The 19588-nt window shown below is 33.0% G+C and overlaps 1 protein-coding gene across 5 annotated transcripts in view; it reads right to left on the bottom strand.

Moving 5' to 3' along the window:
• Stxbp4 (syntaxin binding protein 4) overlaps positions 1-19588 on the bottom strand; it is a 150385-nt gene that overhangs the window by 114335 nt on the left and 16462 nt on the right. For 3 of the 5 annotated variants that reach the window (XM_076871642.1, XM_076871644.1, XM_076871643.1), the window contains exons 4-8: positions 16675-16807; positions 7706-7812; positions 7305-7524; positions 6254-6332; positions 873-967 (exon numbers count right to left, since the gene is read on the bottom strand). In XM_076871642.1, the coding sequence (XP_076727757.1) occupies positions 873-967; positions 6254-6332; positions 7305-7524; positions 7706-7812; positions 16675-16807 (634 nt within the window). The remainder of the gene's footprint in view (positions 1-872; positions 968-6253; positions 6333-7304; positions 7525-7705; positions 7813-16674; positions 16808-19588) is intronic. The other 2 variants (XM_076871645.1, XM_076871646.1) reach the window with 2 other exon arrangements.

Genomic DNA, 19588 nt, shown 5'->3' with positions numbered 1-19588 from the left:
CTTCAGAACTTTCTACTTTGGGGCATACAGAACAGGAGGCACTGTTATTTGGGTGATAGCATCCACTGTAATATCATTTACACTCTGGTTTTGATCACTCCCTATGGGTTTTGCTTAGGTACTAATGGGGACCTGCTCTACATTCTTGGGGGTGAACTTTCACTTCACTAAAGGTTTAAACCCTTTATGCTCATTTTACCTATGTCTCCTGACAAATCTTTCTTTTGAGAAGGCAAGAAGTAAGGGACCCATCACACGGTAACAATAGTCCTCAATGCTCTACTTTTCTCAGGACTATTTTTGTTTTACCCTTTTTCTGTGCGGTGCTAGTCTTGAATGCAGAGCATGGTAGGCAAGCACTTCTACCATCCTGCTACATGCCCAGCCTTCCTCATGACCATATTTTAGTGCCTCACTACACTGCTAAAATCTTTTTAAATTTAAGGACTGTTTTGTTCTTTAGAATTCAGCAACTCTTTGCTTTCAAAAACAACAACAACAACAACAATGAAGTGCTACTTCATTGCATTTATTTCTATTATATATGAAGCCAAATATACCTTGTCTCAATTTATTCCATGTTCCCACTGATTCTAGATTGCAAAGCATCATATTTTCTTATTGAAGAAGAGAAAGAAACTTATTATCTGCATGTCAACTTAGTTACAAAAGTTTTATTTCTATTTTGTATTAGCAAATCACCATGAATTGCCAAAAGCAAACATTAATTAAATAATCTAAACCCCAACTGCCCTTCATTCAATTGCAAAGAACTTGAGGCAAAAATGGCTCCAGTACTTTATCCTCTCAAGGAATGAGAATACTTCTTTCCTGTTGTACTCCAAAGCAAAATGAAAATTTAAGGGATTTACCATTTCCAGTTTCTCTGCCTTAAGGCGAATAGAGGGATTTAGGAAAATCTTCTTTCCCTGTGGTCCATAATTATCAGTCCAGGCAGGAGCAATATCTAAGAGACAACAGGGTGCACATTAATTGGAAACTTAATTGGAATAGAACTTTTCATTTGACAGGATGTGTTCTGGGCTCCTGCTGTTCAAAAATAATTCTGGTTAATCAGTTGGCAGTTTTCACTTTTGTTTTCATAATTTTTTTCCCCTGTAAGTTTAAAATGTATCATATAAATCAGCTTTACTTGAGCCCTCAAAGATATAAAAAGAGTACCAATTATGCACTGTGAAGTCCCATGGAAATATTAAAAGACAAACATACATCTCAACACTATGACCATCACTGTAATATTAAAAAGTTTTATCTCAAAAAAAATCATATTAAAAATTCAAAAAGATCATGATCTTAAATTGGCAAAATGGTTTTGTTATGTGAATTATCGAAGTACTCTGGAAAAATCCATGAATGCAGATCATTTCAAGTCTGCATTAAATCACATAAAATATGATAGAGACACAAAACTTTTTGAGCTAAAAATAAAAGTCTAATTTTACAGAAGGGTTATGTTTTAAGTAGATAACTGGACTTTTAAGAAGTGAGGGTAATATACTTCTCACTTATTTTCTTGTACCTTTTCAATAAACCTTGTCCTTATCCCTTGATTATGCCTTTGTCCTTGTCACATGAATAAGAAATCAGGTTCCATAAGAGGCTAGAACTTGAAAATCTATTTGTGTTAATATGCCAAAGTTTGTAAATCAAATTTCTATAAAAATTAATGTCAATCCTTATTACCTAAATTGTCACTATATTCCAAATACACTTTTAAATGGTATTTTACTAGTTCTACATAGAAACAAGAGGAAGAGAAAAAAACTTCTTAAAATGTCACATCTTTATGCAGTGTTTTAATTTTTTTTTAATTTCTCAGAGCATCTGTCTCTAAGTACAAAATGATTTGCATTCTCTTTCTTAAGAACATAAGAAGTGCATATGAAAATAAATAGTCTTCCTCTAAACCTTTAACACATCCTCAACATTCTATGTAAAATCTTTAATATAGCTTATAGGTGTCAAGATTATAAAAAAAAAAAATGGTTACTGACTTTTAGCTCCAAATGGAAATAAACCTTATAAAGACTGACTTTAGTGTAACAGAATTTTACAATCCTGATAAAAGCTAGAAAATCTTCTTTGTTATCATAACATCTAATTGTTGGCTGGAGGATAAAAATATTAAATATTATTTTTTCTTAAGAGAAATTCTATAACAAACCTACAGCATGGCATAAAAGATCTTTATGGAGTGAAATGTTATGGAAGATAAAATAACAGGTAAGTCAACTTTACTTTTCATCTTTTAGATTTGGACTTGACTCCCAGCTTGGTACTTGACCTGCAATTAAGACACACTAACACTAGGTGGACCCAAACTAACCTAGGGCCTCACTAAGACTAAGTTTGAATTACTTCAAAAAAAAAAAAAAGAGTAAGTGTGTGGAAGGGACACAGAGATGAGAGCAAGAGGAATAAAGGGGGAGAGAAGCAGAGACAGGGATACACACAACATAGGCTTCTCACTCACGTTTCCCTACATCTGAGCATAAAAACTTGCTATGTATAATAGTAGAAATAACAAAATATTAGCTTATATTTATGCTTATTTCTAGCCAGGGAGTGAATCAATTATATATTTAAGTCCACTAATCTTCACAACAACAACATAACATAGGTTTTGACTATTCTTATCCCAAAGATTAAGGCCCAAAAAGGTAAAGAAATTGGCTCCAGGTCACACAGCTAGTACATAATAACAATATTACAATTCTAATCTCTTGTCACACAGAAACCAGTGTTCTTATTTGTCAACCTTTTTTATATCAGTTTTCTCATCTGAATAGTAGGAAGAATAAAACTGATAATCTCATATGAGCTTTAAAGGTAAAAATCAACAAAATCGTAGAAAACTACTACAAAAACCAAATTAACACAGAAATACAGTGTTAATAGGAGATAATATAAAATGATACTAATTCCCCCTCACCCCATTTAGCAATATTTAATCATGGCTTAACAAAACATTGTTTTCTAAATCTTTACTTGTGAGATGAACCTTAATTAAGAGGGTCTTGTACATAAGACCAGTATGTTTTGGCAATTCGGAATAGCTTGACCCCAAAAGTACCTCAAAGACTGTTTTCCTCATTAGCCAATCACATCTCTTTATCTAAACAAGCTCTTTATTTGCTCCTTTGGGGGGGGGGGGCTTTTCAAAAACATATCATTCTCCTGGATCTTCTTTCCTATTCCTCTTTTTAGAAGCAGAAGAAAGGGAATGATTTATAAGAGCAGGATCAATACCATTTGATTAGTTCCATGAACCTTCAAAGGATATTTTTCCCTATCAGTACTTTGTGTAATTTCAAAAGATTTGATGAAGAGGAATTAAAGCTTGTGCCATTGTTAAAATGATGATAGTATTTCTTATTCCCTTAACAATGTCTTTACTTTTAGCTGACCCACAAACTCATGTGTTAACTTGTGGCAATAGTAAACAACTCTGAATTTTGAATAAATTGATATGATAGGGTAAATGATTTTAAAAATATTCAAGTATCATACTGATTTTAAAAATTCTAATCAATTTTATACCTTGGAATGACTGAGATGGGGATAGAGGTGTAGCTCTCTTATTAAGTTTATTTTTATTGAGGTTAACATTAAAACATTTATTTTTGTGATTATCAACTAAAGGAGTATAAAAATGATGGCTAAGGATCTAATTTGGAAAGAATCTATAATTAAGTACTTATAAAAGAAAAATCATAATATACTAAGATACTTAAAGATAATTTAGAGTTGAGTTTGCTTCTCCTTGCCTTGCTCCTTGACCAGAAGTATCTTATCTCCTTATATTTATGTGGAAATAATTAAATAAGGCTGAGTTATTGTTATTTTTAACCCTAGGAAAAATTCCATTTTAATATGTACTTTATATAAACTTACATACTATTTTTTTCCATTATTTTCCTATTATAAAACCTAGCATCATTTCTTAGTCAATGGTATAAAATTCTCTCACTTTATTAATGATTACAAGATGTCTTTGCTCTAATCAGACCTACCTCTTAAGGTCACCTGACATCTGGCTTATTCTAGTTCTGTGCCTCTCTTTTTTTTTCCTTTTATTTTTTTGGTACTTGGTACTGGGGGTTAAACCCAGAGGTGGCTCTACCACTGAGCTACATCTCAGCCCTTTTTATTTTTTATTTTGAGACAGGGTCTTGCTAAGTTGCTTAGACTGGCCTTGAACCTGCCATCCTCCTGTTTTAGCTTCTTAAGTCACTGAGATTATAGACCTGCACCACCATGCCTGGTGCTCATGATACTTTCCAAACTTGGGATAATCTCTTGCCTGAGTACCAATTCCTTCAATATTTGGATAATGTTGGACATTGCTAAGGTGTTTTTCTTAACTGATTTCTGCATATTGTAACAAATCCCTTAGTATAAACCAGTTTCAGGAAGTCACAAAATGGAATCAAATATTGGAAGCTCTCATGTCTGCTCTAAAAACATATCCTGGAATGTTATCTGAGCTACAGATTAGGTAAGGATTCTGTAATATTCATAATAACAATAACGGCAAAATTTTCTGTACCAATTATAATGTTAAGTGCTAGACACTCATGATCTTTAATCCTCATAACAACCCCAAGAGGCAACTATTTTAAGGTTACAGAGCTAATATGCTGGGTTAGGATTTAAAAGTCTAAGTCTAGGTTCAGAACCTGGTAGTAATCACAGTTATCACAGTCTATATCATACTCAAGCCATTCACTATTTCTTTAGTTTACTTTGTTCATGTATTTACATTATTTGTGTGAAGGTGTTATAAAATCAGAACATATGTATATTAACAAATATATACATGAAATTAAATACTTTCTAATTTGAATAACAAAGAATTTTTAACCCTATGATTTATCTCACAATATGCCATTATCTTAGAGAAGAATCTTAATTTTTTCAAATTCCAATTGTACTGTTTTCTACACATATATAGTAAATGCATACTGAATAAATAAATGGCTCAAAGAGGCACCGAGTAGTTCAATTACTTCAAATACTGAAAACATGATATAAATGCTACATAATTAGTGTTTACGATAGCATCAAGGAATAAAGGACCTTGACCTCTGTCATCTAACAATGTCGATCCCACATCTCCTTAGTTTTTGCTTCATTCATCTATGTCTTTCTTCCCACTTTAAAATAAAAACAGTATAATAGTAGGCTGGACATTAATTATGTAAAGGACATTACTGCTAACAAAGTTTCTGGGAGTCAATAAATCTCACTAAATTAAAAGGAATACAATTTTTCTAAAGATCACTATAAACCCATTGGTCAGTATTGATCTAAATCCAAGGAAACTACAATGAAATCTAGCATAAATTGTTTTTTTTTTTTTTTCAGTGTTGGGGATTAAACCCAGAACTTCATGCATGCTAAATACAAACCCTTCCACTGAGCTATCTCCCTAACCCATATATGGTAGCTATTTAATTGAAGCTAACTCTCTTTGCAAGTCTCAGGTAAATAACACTGTTAAAAATTAAAATATATGGGTGGTAATCTGCTTTATAATTTAGCAACATATAATTAGCTTTTGTTCATATTAAGTACAGTTTTTAAATTATTGTTTCCTTTAGATTTTGGAAATAATTTCAAGGGAAAGTTTTTTCCCCTTAATACTTGGGCTAATAAGTACTTGATTTGTAGCTTAATAAAAATCCTTTTTTTTAATGGGTAATTTAGACAAGTATTGCTTTATTGTTTTAAAAAGTCCATAAATCATTTTAGGGTAATTAAAACCCAATAATGCTGAATTTACAACACTGATGGCCCTTCTAGTTTATATTAATATGCTTTCTTAAAAAAAAATATTTTCTTAAGCTGTGTTCCTTTTTCCGATGAGTTTTTTGAAAGATGCATTTAATGTACCTTTCAGTATTTCACTAAAAGGACAAGGCAACCTAATATAATTTATAGAAAAGTTTTCATTATTTGGTTTCTACAATTCATTAACTATTACAGCTTCATAGACACTTACGAAAAAGCATCTCTTAAAATTTCAACCTTTGTTCAGGGCAATTTCCAATGAAAGTCAGAATCTAACAGGAACCATTGACAATACATTCATTTTATTCTTTTTTTCACTGACAGAAAAAAGGCATAATGTACTCGTCTTTAAAGTCTATTAAACCACATTATGTACTCAACACTGAGAGAAAGAAATTGAAAAAAAATAGCAGGAAAAAGGAATTAAATGTGTATTTACCTGAAATAGATGTATCTGTAGGGCTGTTCTCTGTAGAAGTAATTGGAGTATATTCTGTTTTATGGTATTCAGTTTTTATCTGTGAAAGAAAATGAGAAACATGCAATGTCATTTTCTAAAGCAAGTCAAAGATCAGACTAGATGTTTATGTTAACATAAAAAATGGTTAAAGAGATTAAAGTAGTATTATGAAAAATATGAGACCTCTAATACTTATCTTCAAACAAAACATTTTAGAATTAAAGGTTAACAGTTGCTTTAGCTTTACCACATCCAAGGACAGGAACATATAAAGCCATATATCCTATCTTTTAAGACACTATAACTTCAAATGACAATAAGAGCCTGTTTTTGATCAACATATCCCTAAAACTTAAGTTATCCTTAAGGAATTCATTTCACTGACTGAAAGCTTCTTTGAGTTTCCTATTTGATTTTATAGCTGAAACAAATATACTATATGCTCTATTTTATAACTGATTAACTATGTAATGCAATAGTTAATAATGATTGTTAATTTTGATATTATAAATTCCCCATTTTTATGATTCAAATAAAGCAAGCTATTTTCTAATATACACATGTAAGGAGCATTACCTACACAGATTGGACGACTAGGATTAACCTCACTAGGTAGAAAAGAAGCTAAGGAATAACAACAAAAACAATAATCAAACATTGTCTGGCTTCTGTCAAGCAGAAAACAGAAATAATTAATTGAACCTCATTAGTAAGTGTCTCAAACTAAATACTGCTTTCCTAACAGTTTTGAGTGATATTTAGATATATCTCCATAGTGCCATTTTTGTCATACTTATATTTTCTAATTGATTATGCTTCTGGACATAGGATTCTTGGCTTGAAAAATCATATTTATTGATAACACAGTATAAAATCTAAAACAGGAAAAAAAAAGAAGAAAAAAGTCTTTTAAAAAGACACTAATTTGTTAAGAAACTGTATGGCCCAAATCACAATTCTGTATCTATTTAACCAAGATAAAAACATATAGTGGCTGTATGGATCAATAAATGGAGAAACTTAAGATTACCTGACTCATCTTAGTAGAAGGTAAAATGGCAGCTTGAGTTTTTGGAGTAGATGAGGTCTTTGGAATTAGTATTTCAGGGGGAGAAGAAAGAAGACTAAATGTTGAGGCCTGAGGTCCATTCTCTCCTGAAGCTTGTAAAAGGGATGTGCATGATAGATTTTCTGGATGACTGCCATCAGATTTTTGTCTTATAAATGCTATCTCCCAAGCAGATTCTGACCTAGCATTACAAAGAAATCATTTTATATATCTGTAATGGATATAGTACAACTGAACTCTAAGATAATGTTTCAAATATTATTAAAATATTTCTTTAAGCATCTGAAGTACTTAAAACATCTTTGCTATTTTTGAAGAGACATGCTAAATGACTCATTCTATCTTATGCATAGAAACGTTACCTCAACTTGGCTCTGGTAATTATACTTTTTGCTTCTTCAAATGATACACCAATCATAGATTCCTTGTTTACTGAGACAAGTTGATCTCCTGGCTTCAAACGTCCATCCTAACAAAAACAATAGCATTTATAAAGAAATGAATTTTTTTTTAAATTAATGGATACAATTATAGCAATAAAAAGTTTTTGTGAAGAATGTCTGAAAGAGTGAAAAAAAAAAAGTTTACAGAATCTCAACAGGAAAATGTTTAAAAGCCTGGCTACATAAAACATGTGAGTAAAATTTGCATGCCAAGGAATCCTGCCTATATTAATAGTTAGGCCTGCATATTAGAATGGAGATGAGACTGATAAAACTTTTTGACTCTATGAAAAATCCAGCCAAATACTCATATGAGATATTTCAGAATACAAGATTCATTCACCTTCATTTCTGAGCATTCCTGCATAATTTCTGAAATAAATGTGGGCTAGATTTTTAAAAATTTAACTGAAGCTCGTAATTATATTTATCAATCCATATTTCAGCTCATGATCAAATATCTTCTTACTAGATTGGCTGACCTATCCACATTTCAGCTCATGATCAAATATCTTTACTAGATTGGTTCCTGTGACTAGACCTAATTGACTGTGTCTACAGTGTTAGCCACACCCTGCTAATCAAGAGCAATACTAACAGGAGTCCTGGCATTGTCTCTGATAAGTCCTGGCTTTGCTTATAAGTAGCCTAAATGAAAAAGACTATGTCAACTGCAAGATTTACTGTGGTTGTGAGGCAAGTATTCATCTCTCTTTTTTTTCCTCTTAATTCAATCTGAAATAAGAAATAAGCTTTATTCATTTTCATTTCTTAAAATACTTCTCCATTTATCCTCATACAAAGGCAGGAAATATTATTCTATAACTATGGGAGAAGCTTACATAGGTTCTATGATCTGGATCTTGAATGTCAACTGAAGGCCCAGGTGTTAGATGTTTGGTTCCCAGGGTGGCACTACTGGGAAGTGGTGGAAACTTGAAGAGCCGGGGCCTAATAGGAGGTCTTGGGGTCATTGGGGGAAGACTCTTGGAGGGGATTGTGGGACTCTAGTCTCTTTCTCTTTCTCTTTTGCTTCCAGGTCATGGGGTAAGTGTTTTTGCTCCACCATGTATTCTGCCATGAGGTGCCTCGTTGGACCCAAAGGTGAAGGTCAACCAATATAGACTGAAACCTGAAAAACTGTGAACCCAAATAAGCCACTTATTTTCATAAGTTGATTATTCTCAGGTATTTGTGGTAGTGACGGAAAACTGACTAACATGTATGGTTTAAAAGATAGATTATTCACGTTGATAGTACTGAAGTAATTTCTAGAAATTCAAGGAAACATCTTATTTTGAAGTCTTATCTACTAAAACCTATTCCTTGGATAAATTATTATTAGTCTGAACCATATGACTTACAAAAATGGTGATTGATGGGTATTTTATGCCTAAATAACAATAGTTATTTCTGTTTTTATTAAAACAGTTATTTCTGTTTATTAAAAAGATATGTGGTATTATCTCTTGCATTGACTAACGCATATATAGAAAAACTAAATAAATACACAACAGGCAATACAGAATTATAAAATCAAGAGATTTGATAGGAATATGTCATCCCAAATACTGTATAAAGATGTCAATATCTAAATACATTACAACTTTATGATCTTCTGAAATCTAAACATTGAAAAACCTAAACAAAAAAGGCAATTTGATTTTAAAATATATAAAATTTGAACCATTTGGCTATTACAAATATGTAATTAAATAACTTCTAAGTCAGAACATAATACACAATAGCTATAAGTCATTTTTATCTCTTACATTTAATAATTGTGTGAGGAGGAATATATGATAACAATGGTAGAACAAAAAGTAATATGGAAAAAACATCTTCTATATGGATCCTTCTTAAATGCTCAATAAAACAGAATTGTTGATTTTCTAAGACTTTATAAACACAGTTCTGTATTGCCTGGGTGCAATTAACATTTTAACATTTTGTTACATATGTGTTTAAATCAACTATATCAAGACTATTCTCAGATACTTAAGTATATTATACATTAGCCTGCAATTTAATTTTCTTTTGGGGGACGGGGACTGGGAATTGAACTGAGGGAAACTCGACCACTGAGCCACATTTCCAGCCCTATTTTTTATTTTATTTAGAGACAGGGTCTCATTGAGTTGCTTAGCTCACAATCGTGTTCATTATGAACTTTGAAATAAATTCTACATTATTTGGAGATAACTCTGGTATGTGCATATCTAATAGAAATCACAGTTTGTCAGGATTATAGAGAAGAAGGCTAAGAAAACACAGGTGGGCAAAAGAGCTGAGGCCACCTACAACCTCCCACATTCTCCTCTCAGGCTATGCTGTGTGAGCAGTACAGAGGGAAAGTTTCATGAAGACCATTTATACCCCACATTGAGTTCAAATACCCTAATGAAGGAAGTAGCATTTTCCAACAGAGTAGTAATCCGAAGAGAGAAGAAGAATGCTTTCTGACTCTGATTTTATACACACACACACACACACACACACTTTTTAAAAAAGTATTTACAGCTGTGAGTTACTTTTCTTTGCTTCCTGGAATAAGATCTTAGCCGATGACATAAATTTCTGAACCCGTTTAAAAGTTAGAACCTGCAAACGAAAACAAAGCTATTTCTGTAAAAGTCTAGCATTCTAAAGGAGTGAATTCTGCCCCAGCTGGATTAATGTACATGTGAAGATACTAACTTCAGGGCTGTGCTGAGGCCTTTTTCCATAGTCTAGATTCTGACTCAGCAGTTCCCAAGCAACTACAGGATGTGACAGGCAATGTGCTAAGCACTTTCACATGCTCAACTTCAAAGTCTGAACTCTCTCACATTGACATTTGTGCAGACCTTGAAATAATGTATTCCTGAGCATTTAAGTAGCACTGTTAAAAACTACTAGCATTCTTTATTTCCAATTATAACCTTACTATGTAATTTTCTCAATAATATTTTACCATATTATTAGAAACCATTTGATATTATGATTCTGATTTAACTAACTCTTTATTCCCCATACTTTCACGATCTACAGATTGAACATGGCCTCCCACCTTTTTTTTGTAGGGGGTACCTGGGTTGATCTCAGGGACACTCAACCACTGAGCCACACCCCCAACCCTAATTTGTATTTTATTTAGAGACAGGATCTCACTGAGTTGCTTAGCACCTCATTTTTGCTGAGACTGGCTTTAAACTTGAGATCCTCCTGCCTCACCCTCCCGAACTGCAGGGATTACGGGCGAGCACCACTGCACCTGGTTCCCAATTAGTTTTGAGAGCCCAAGAAAGCCATTGGAAGAAAGCTCATTGTCCCCTTGGAAATGATTGCATGGTGTGTTTTTAACATAAACATAGGAAAGTTGCTTAACCTCTATCAGACTCCATCCCTTTTCTCAGTTGTAATGTGGGGATAAATATCTATAACACAAGTTTTCTATAAGAATCACATAACATATATAAACTATAAAACAGCGTAAGTAAGGTGAGGTGAATCCAACTTTCTGTTACAAATAATCTTTACACGACAGCAAATTTGATTATGTTACTTCTCAAATTGAGAACCTTGGTTGATTGCCTATTGGTAGAAAAAAAGTTGAAACTTCTTAACTTCCTAAACCCAGTGCAAGCTGCCTGCAACCTACTTTTCCACCCTCTTCATACAACTTCCATCCCATCTATCAACTCCTCATTCTGTTTTCAGAGAGTGTCCCTTGAACTACTGATGGTCTTTCAGACTTCAATTGGTTTACAAATACAGGTTCCTATCCAGAAGGCCACCACATACCCTTCCACTTCTCCTGATGAATTCTCACTTAAAATTTCACAGCAAAATTCAAACACTACCTTTACTGCGAGTTTTCTCTTAATTCTCCAGATTTACTTGTTTCTTCCTCTTTGCTCAAAAAGCACTTTTATTTAACTTATTTGTAGCATCCTTTTTGTTCACATTTACTTTCACTGCCCTTGCATTTGAGTATGTTAATTCAGTAATTCCCAGGCTGGTACCATGGATTCTCTCAGTTGGCCAGAACCCTATCCTTCTCACAGTTGTCTTCCTACCACATTGATAAGTATACAATAAGTCAATAATAAATTAATGAGATCCAGGGAACAGCTTATAGAAATTAAGGTGGCTGTGACAGAAATAAAAATGGCAAAGAAGAGAGTGATGTTGCAAAGAGAATACTATTTGCTGTTATGCATTCTGCTCTCACAAGTGGCATTGCTTCCTTCATACTCTGCCACCCAGAGGCCTGGCCCTATTATTTATCTAAAATCTTTGGTCCCATTTCCATGATCTGTTCAGCCTATTGGAAGAATATTTCATTTGAAAATTGAGTGTCCCTCTACTTAACTTTATAAACACCACACTTATCTGTATGACCTTTGTCTTTAGCTACAGGGCTTGACAACAAAATCCTGAATTTATCAAATATAAGATGCTGCTAATTGTAAGAGACATTATTACTTTATGTATGACTAGGGCAAAAAAGATTCCAATTACAATGACATTGATTGTGAGACCCATCACAATTTCAGAGAGGTAAGAGGAAATACTCACACATGTGTGTGCATGCACACACACACACACACACACTATATGCACTCTTTGCTATACATATGCATATATGTACTTTATATGACTATGTTTCAATATGGATATTAGAATTTACTAAGTGAAATATAAAGTACAGTATCAAGTTTGAAACAAAGCTTTTGATTTCTGCTGCTTCCTCTACATTATTGCAACAACAAGAAAAGAAAAATATTTGCAAACTTCAAAGTGTTATACAGAATTTGACACAAAAGGCCATGGAGAGAACAGGTATCTTGATGTGAAATCCAGATGGTAGCAATAGAATGCTAAATAGACAGGTGAATAGTTCTCAGAAATTATGACAGAATAACCAAGGGACCATTCATTCATTAATATTAATTTGGCAATTGAAATGTGTCATGCATCATACCAACAATATTATTGTGAATAAAATTGGAATCCTTGTCCTTAGGAAACATACTGTCTTATGGTTCAGCCAGAGTTGATAAAACAATTACATATATCTAGGCATCATTACAACAGAGGTAGGTGATATGAAGGAAAGAACAAGATCTAGGAGCACCTATAGAAAAAACAAAAGCAGTCACACTGTAAGAGAACAGAGAACACATTTAGGCAGGGGCCTTTGGAACTGATATGTGGAATTAATGGAATGAGAAGAGTGTGTTATTCCCAGTCTAGAGGAACAGCATATGAGATAAGCAAGAAAGTAATCTTTCAGGATTAGAGGGAATGTCAGTGGAGAAGCACAGTGATGGAGGACTAGAGTAGACAACGCACTATCTAGAGCCTTGCAGGCAACAGGTAGGATGGGAGGGAAATAGGCATAGAGCAGAAGAGCAGGCAAAGCTTTAGAGAGGGATGCTAAAAACTTATGTTCGCTTAAGCTGTGATGAGAGTGGAGATCAAAAAGAGATGGGCTCATGAGATATTTAGAGAGTAGAAAAGTCAACAATATGTTCTAATGAATCGGATATGGTTATTCTGGGAGAGGAAGTAGCTAGGAAGTTTGTTGGTTAGCTGACTTGATGCTGCTGGAAGGTGTCACTCATCACTGGAAGAATTTTCTCTTTGGGAAGATGAGAAGATAAGATGAGGGTGTGAGGTAAATATGATAATTCTGCCTGAGAAATACTGAGTTTGAGATGCTATAAGAGATCCAGGTGGAAATTTTTATCATGAAATTGGTAGGTGTGTATAAAGCTCAAAGGGGTGTCCAAGCCAACAAAGGGTCTAAGATTAAATGCTGAGCACTTCAGAATAATATGGGATGGGGCTAGGTGATTGGGTGAAAAGGACCTTGGGGTTCCCATATTTCCTTAATTCAGTACCTGGTGTAGTTGTTCTCAAGCTATAGACTACCTCATATTCTTAGAGCTACGAGAATCTTCTTTCCTACTTAACTGGAAAACTGTACTCATGATATCTCAAGTATAAACTCTAAATGTTTTTCAAGAAACATGATATTTTGGTTGTAAGGAGCCAGTTTTATATTTTCATGTCTGCCAGGAGAAAAACATTTTAGGGGTGGTTTTGGCTAACCAAAATTAACTAAAGAAAATTCTTATAATTCCCATACAGCTTGAAGAGTTTGGGGATATAAATGAAACGTAATCTAGCTATAAGTGTGAGATTGCCTATATTGTTGATTCTGAATTATTATAAGATTAAAACAAAATTATAATAAGTTACAGCACTTACATGCATTTTTTAAAAATATTAATGCTACCTTGATAAGGATAATCTTATGAGATTTTGTTTTATATTCTATGACCATACCTACTATTCAGAAAATCTGTGCAGATTAGAAATTTATTAATATGCTTGGAACACAGTGAGTAAATTATTATTAATAAATATTTTAAAGTAAAGTTGTATCAATTTTGTGTTTACAGACAAAATATGCATACAGTACTCCATCTTGAGGAAATATTAAAAATGGATATGAGCTCTGGAAAACTACTTATTCTGCTACACCTTTCTCTATTTTGGATGTTTCCATCTTTTGGACATGGCCAGAACATTAATAACTCTATGCTGCCCTCTAGTGGTAAACAAAGAATATAGTCCATTCAAAGTTTTGTTTTGATACTCTCAAATGATAATTCTAGAATAACAAACAAGAAAAAAGTACGTAGCATGGGCATAATTTCTTAGTCTATAATCACTGAGAGCATACAAAGAGTCATTCTGCACCAACACTATCAGTTTATTACTCTAATTCATATGCTTTTCAAGTACATAAAAAAGAACAAATTGATACTTGTCTTTAAAGTAAATTCCTATCACTTATTAGGCAGTTTGATCCATTACTGCATTATATCACGTATAGTCCAAGAAATACCAACACCTTCCATTCCACCCCTCAGCTTTAAAACTACAGTTGTACTAAATATCTCCATTTTTTAGGAAAACAGTAATCATTTTTTTTGTTTTAATTACATTTAATATCTAATTATTTTCTTATTTGGTTAGTAATTTAAATTGAGTAGTAAAAATTTTTATCATTATACCATCTTGAACTTATTATATTAGAAAGTAGGTTTAGAAAATGTCTTATCCAAATATGCACAAACAACTGAAATCATAACTTTTTTTTGTCCCCCAAGAGCTCCTGTTTGAAACAATGCAAGAAATTTTAGAGGTGAAATAATTAGGTTATGAGAGTTTTACCTTTATCAGTGCATTAATCCCCTGATAGGGAGTAACTAGGTGGTAACTATAAGCAGGTAGGATGTGACTGGAGGAAGTGGGTCACTGATGGGTGTGCTTTTAGAGTATATATTTTGTCCCTAGAGAGCAAAATGCTCTCTCTCTCTCCTCTTCCTGGTAGCCATGTCCTAAGCCACTTTCTTTCACCACACTCTCCCATCGTAATGTCCTGCCTCACCTCAGGCCTGGTACAATGGAGTTGGCCATCTCTGGACTGAGATTTCTGAAACTGTGAGGCCCAAATAAATTTTTCCTCCTCTAAAATTGCTCTTCAGGTCTTTTGGTCACAGCAGCAAACAGGCTGACTAAATTGAGTTTTTTTTTTTAATAACAAAGAAAAAAAATCTAGTTGAGAAAATAAACTGCTTGCTATGTGTTTTTAGTGGGAGAGGGGATAAGGTAGGACTATATATTTAACCAAAACAAAAAGGATAATAATAGGATGAAAAACAAAAAGAACAAAATTAATAACAGACAATCCTTTCTCAAGCTATTTAGCTTGGTATTATCAGAATATTTTATTAAATTCTTTATATCCTATATCTCTCCAAAAAGAACTGGAGGCATTCTTAAGAAGTTATACACACAGACATGTGTGTGCGCGCGCGCGCACACACACACACACACACACACACACACATATATATATATATATATAAAACCATATTAATAAAACAGAAATAGAAAATGAAATTCAAAATAAATGACAATGAAAATATGATTAAAGAAATTGCTGGTCTTTTGCTTCAAATTTGGGTCTGAACTTCCTAGCACCCAGAGCAAAAAGGAACTCATGGTATCACATATTTACTACATTGAAGAAAAGTAAGACTTTCCTCCATCAAGGGAAAGTAAGATGTTGACAGAAAAACTTTCTAATTCATTTTAAAAGCCCATATTTTTTGTCTTAATTCTAAACCCAATTTCTCCTGGGGGCAACTAATGAGTTACATAATTAACAGATTCAATAAGAATTACTGCAAATTCAGAAAGGAATAGTTTTGTTTGCTGTTTTTGCTTATTTGTTTTGTTTGACTTTGCATTTAGGGGAGGATAGTGAATGTAATTCAAATTGAACAGATCTAACCTAACCCAAACTTAGAATGGCATCCAGATAACACGATTTCAAATAAAATTTCTCTTAATTCTACTTAAAAGTTGAACCGTATGTAACTAAAAAAATATGTAACCTTTAGTTAGTCGAGTATGTCTATTATTTTTATATGTAAAGAACCTATTCATTTGTTAGGGTAATGCTCCTGAGTTTAAGGTCTTTTCTTGGTTCCTTTTTATCTTTCAATGAAGACATTCAATTTACACTAAAATTTTGCTGATAAAAAAGGAAAACAAACCTTACTACTGGCATGAGTGTATTTGTTATTTGTTTTTCAATTGTTTTTTTTTTTTTTTTTGGTACCAAGGATTGAATTCAGGGGTGCTTACCTACTGAGTCACATCCCCAGCCCTTTTTACTATTTAGTTTGAGGCAGGGTCTCAGTAAATTGCTGAGGCTGACTTCAAACTTGTGATCCTCCAGCCTTAGCCTCCTGAGTTGCTCAAATGACAACTATAAGCCACCACGCCCAGTTAATGGGGAGTATTTTTATTTTCATTTTTACCTTATAACAGTCTCCTCCAGGAATGATTTCTTGAACATAGACCAATGGACCTTCATTCCGGTTAATTCCTCCTAGGATCTTTAGACCAAGTCCTGTTTCCTTGGCAACTGTTATCATCTGAAAGGCAGGATCCCTAAGATAAAGTAAATTAGTACTCACAGGTTAGGCTAGAGATCTACACCTATATCTTCTTTCAATTTCTTCTTAAATCAAATTCTTAGATCTAGACAACCAATATACTTAAAGCCTACTTTTAAAAAGTATGGTGACAGAAAAACAATCAAATTTTCTTACATCATTTTTAATTCTTTCTTCCAAAACAACCAAAAGCATAAAAGAATTTATGGTATAATACTTATTTCTTGGAGGAAAACAAAGAAAATACCTCAAAAATATTATTTAAGTAAATTTAGGGATTTATTAAGAGTGACTTAAGAGATTTGTTTTCAGTTGATAATTGGACTACACTGAAGGAATTCAAAACTAAATATTTTAATGAACTCGGTAAGTAATTTTAAAAGACATATTTATGACATTTAAAGCAAAATAATTATCATTTTCATTTGAATCTCAAAAAACATTTTATTTTTTTTAATTTAGGAAGAGTATTTTCCTGTTATGAAGTACTTACTCCTGCCATTAGAAAAGAAGGAAATGTCAGAGAATTCTGCAAAGGTATATCACCAAGAGGTGTTCCCGAACACTCCAGTCAGCAGAGTATTTTACTGTTTGAATAACTTGAATAAAGTCTGAAATAAAGCTTAGGGCTGCTGTGTATTATGTTCTGGGTAATATGCTTATGCATATGTAATAATGCCATCCAATTTATATTAACACAAACTGTAAGATTCTTACTCTCACTTTCCTAAAATACCCAAAATTCAGATAGGTAAGTTGGTGACCCAGGTCACAAAGAGAGCTGTAATATAAGCTCAGAGACAAGGGTGCTATGAGTTGTATTAAGTCTTTGTTGAATATGGGACTTCCAGCTATCTCCAAACATATCAAATAAGGTCAACCTTGGGGGAAAAAAAAAAATAGTTACTTTAGGGGATGGGGTGTAGCTCAGTAGAGCACGTGCTTATCATGTGTAATGCCCTAAGTTCAATTCCTAGCCCAAAAAGGGATAGGGAAGAAGATGTTACTTCATATCTTACATATGATTATAGTTCTTAGAAAAAGCTTTCTTAGCTTCTGCCACAGAAATTCTAAGTATGCCTTTAAGAAAACCGCTATATTCAAAAGTTACATAATAATGAAAAATAGAAAAGAAATTTTTAAAACTTACAAAATCTCCTGTTATTGAATATTTTGTTCCCTATCTGTACATCCTTTAGGATTGCATTATGCTGAATTCAGTGCTTGTGTTAGAAAGCCTATCTAGTTACTAGGGTAATAGGCAATTAGCTAGGAAAAAAGACAGAAGGCAGAGAGGACTGGGTCTAAAATATTCCACTAACATGAATTCCAGCACATTCTTCATGGGATATTAGGTTGCAAAAGCATAAACGGATGAAGCCTAGAAATGGGAGAGATGACAGAGAGAAAGGGAACTAAGGTACCTCATTAGCAAACATAAATGTGAATTTCCTTCAATAAGGTTATATACAGCATCCAGCATATATTATTATTTCAGTAAAAAAAAAAACCTTCTTTTTTCTCATCTCAACAGATTATGCACTATTAACAAAGCAGTATGTTTACTTCTAATCTTCTTTCTACAAATCTATCTATATTTTTTCTTTCTGAATTAACATTGATCTATATAAACAGTTATAGGTCCTGTTCCCCCCCCCAGAATTATTATATTCAATCTCCATGCTGTTAAAAGATTTTCTAAACATAAACTTCAATGATAGCATAAAACTTTATCACATGACTAGGATCTTAAAATTACCCTTTTAAGAATTTAGATTACTTATTTTTTTTAATTTTAAAAGCTATTCAGCTGATCAACAGTTAGCTGTAATAAGAGAATTACAAGTTAAAACTAAGAAGAGGTACTATTCTTTACTTATCAGATCGACAAATACTTAAAATCTGAACAACATCCTCTGATCACAAAGCTATAGGAAAAGAGGTACATTTATTCATTCATTCATTCATTCATTCATTTTGGTATTGAGGATTGAACCTTGAGGCACTTAATCACTGAGCTACATCCCCAGCCCTTTTTTGTATTTTACTTTGAGACAGGCTCTAAGTTGCTTAGGTCCTCACTAAATTGCTGAGACTGGCCTTGAATTTGTGATCCTCCTGCCTCAGCCTCCCAAGCCACTAGGATTACAGGTATGCGTTACTGAACCTGGTAAAGAGGCACTTTTATACATTGGTACAACATCAAAAACTCAAATTTAGTAACCCCTCCAAATTAGCAATCTAGCAATCCCATTCTCAAAGAGATTCTTGGAAAAAGTCCAATGATTCTTCATTTTAGCATAACTTGTGCTTACCAAAAATTGCAAACAATCCAATTATCCATCAAGAAGTTAGTGGCTGAACAAATTACAGTACATACACAGGAAGAGACTATTATGCAATTTTGACAAGGAACAAGAATGATCTTTATAAACTGATTTGCAGTGATCATCAGGAAATAATTTTAAGACAAAAGGGCAAGATCAAAAGAGTATATATATATAACACACTTTTAGTTTAGAATATTTTGGAGAGTAGAATCCAAATATATACAATTATGTCTATATATTATGTATATAATATTTGTGTATTTATATATGCATTCATTTATTTATGCAAAAATAAAGTTATCTATAGGATGATTAAGGACATAGAGGGAAGGATAAGAATAAGAGCCAGACTTTTCCAATTAAACATTGTCAATATATTTACATGTTAGCAAAATGGCCACTAATTTTTTCTATCTCTGGTTGCATGCCTCTTGACATTGTGACTT

This window comes from Callospermophilus lateralis, chromosome 11, assembly GCF_048772815.1.
Source record: "Callospermophilus lateralis isolate mCalLat2 chromosome 11, mCalLat2.hap1, whole genome shotgun sequence".
Classification (NCBI taxonomy): Eukaryota; Metazoa; Chordata; class Mammalia; order Rodentia; family Sciuridae; genus Callospermophilus; species Callospermophilus lateralis.
Note: the sequence above shows the minus strand (reverse complement) of the source record. Positions and strands in the feature narration are given on the sequence as shown.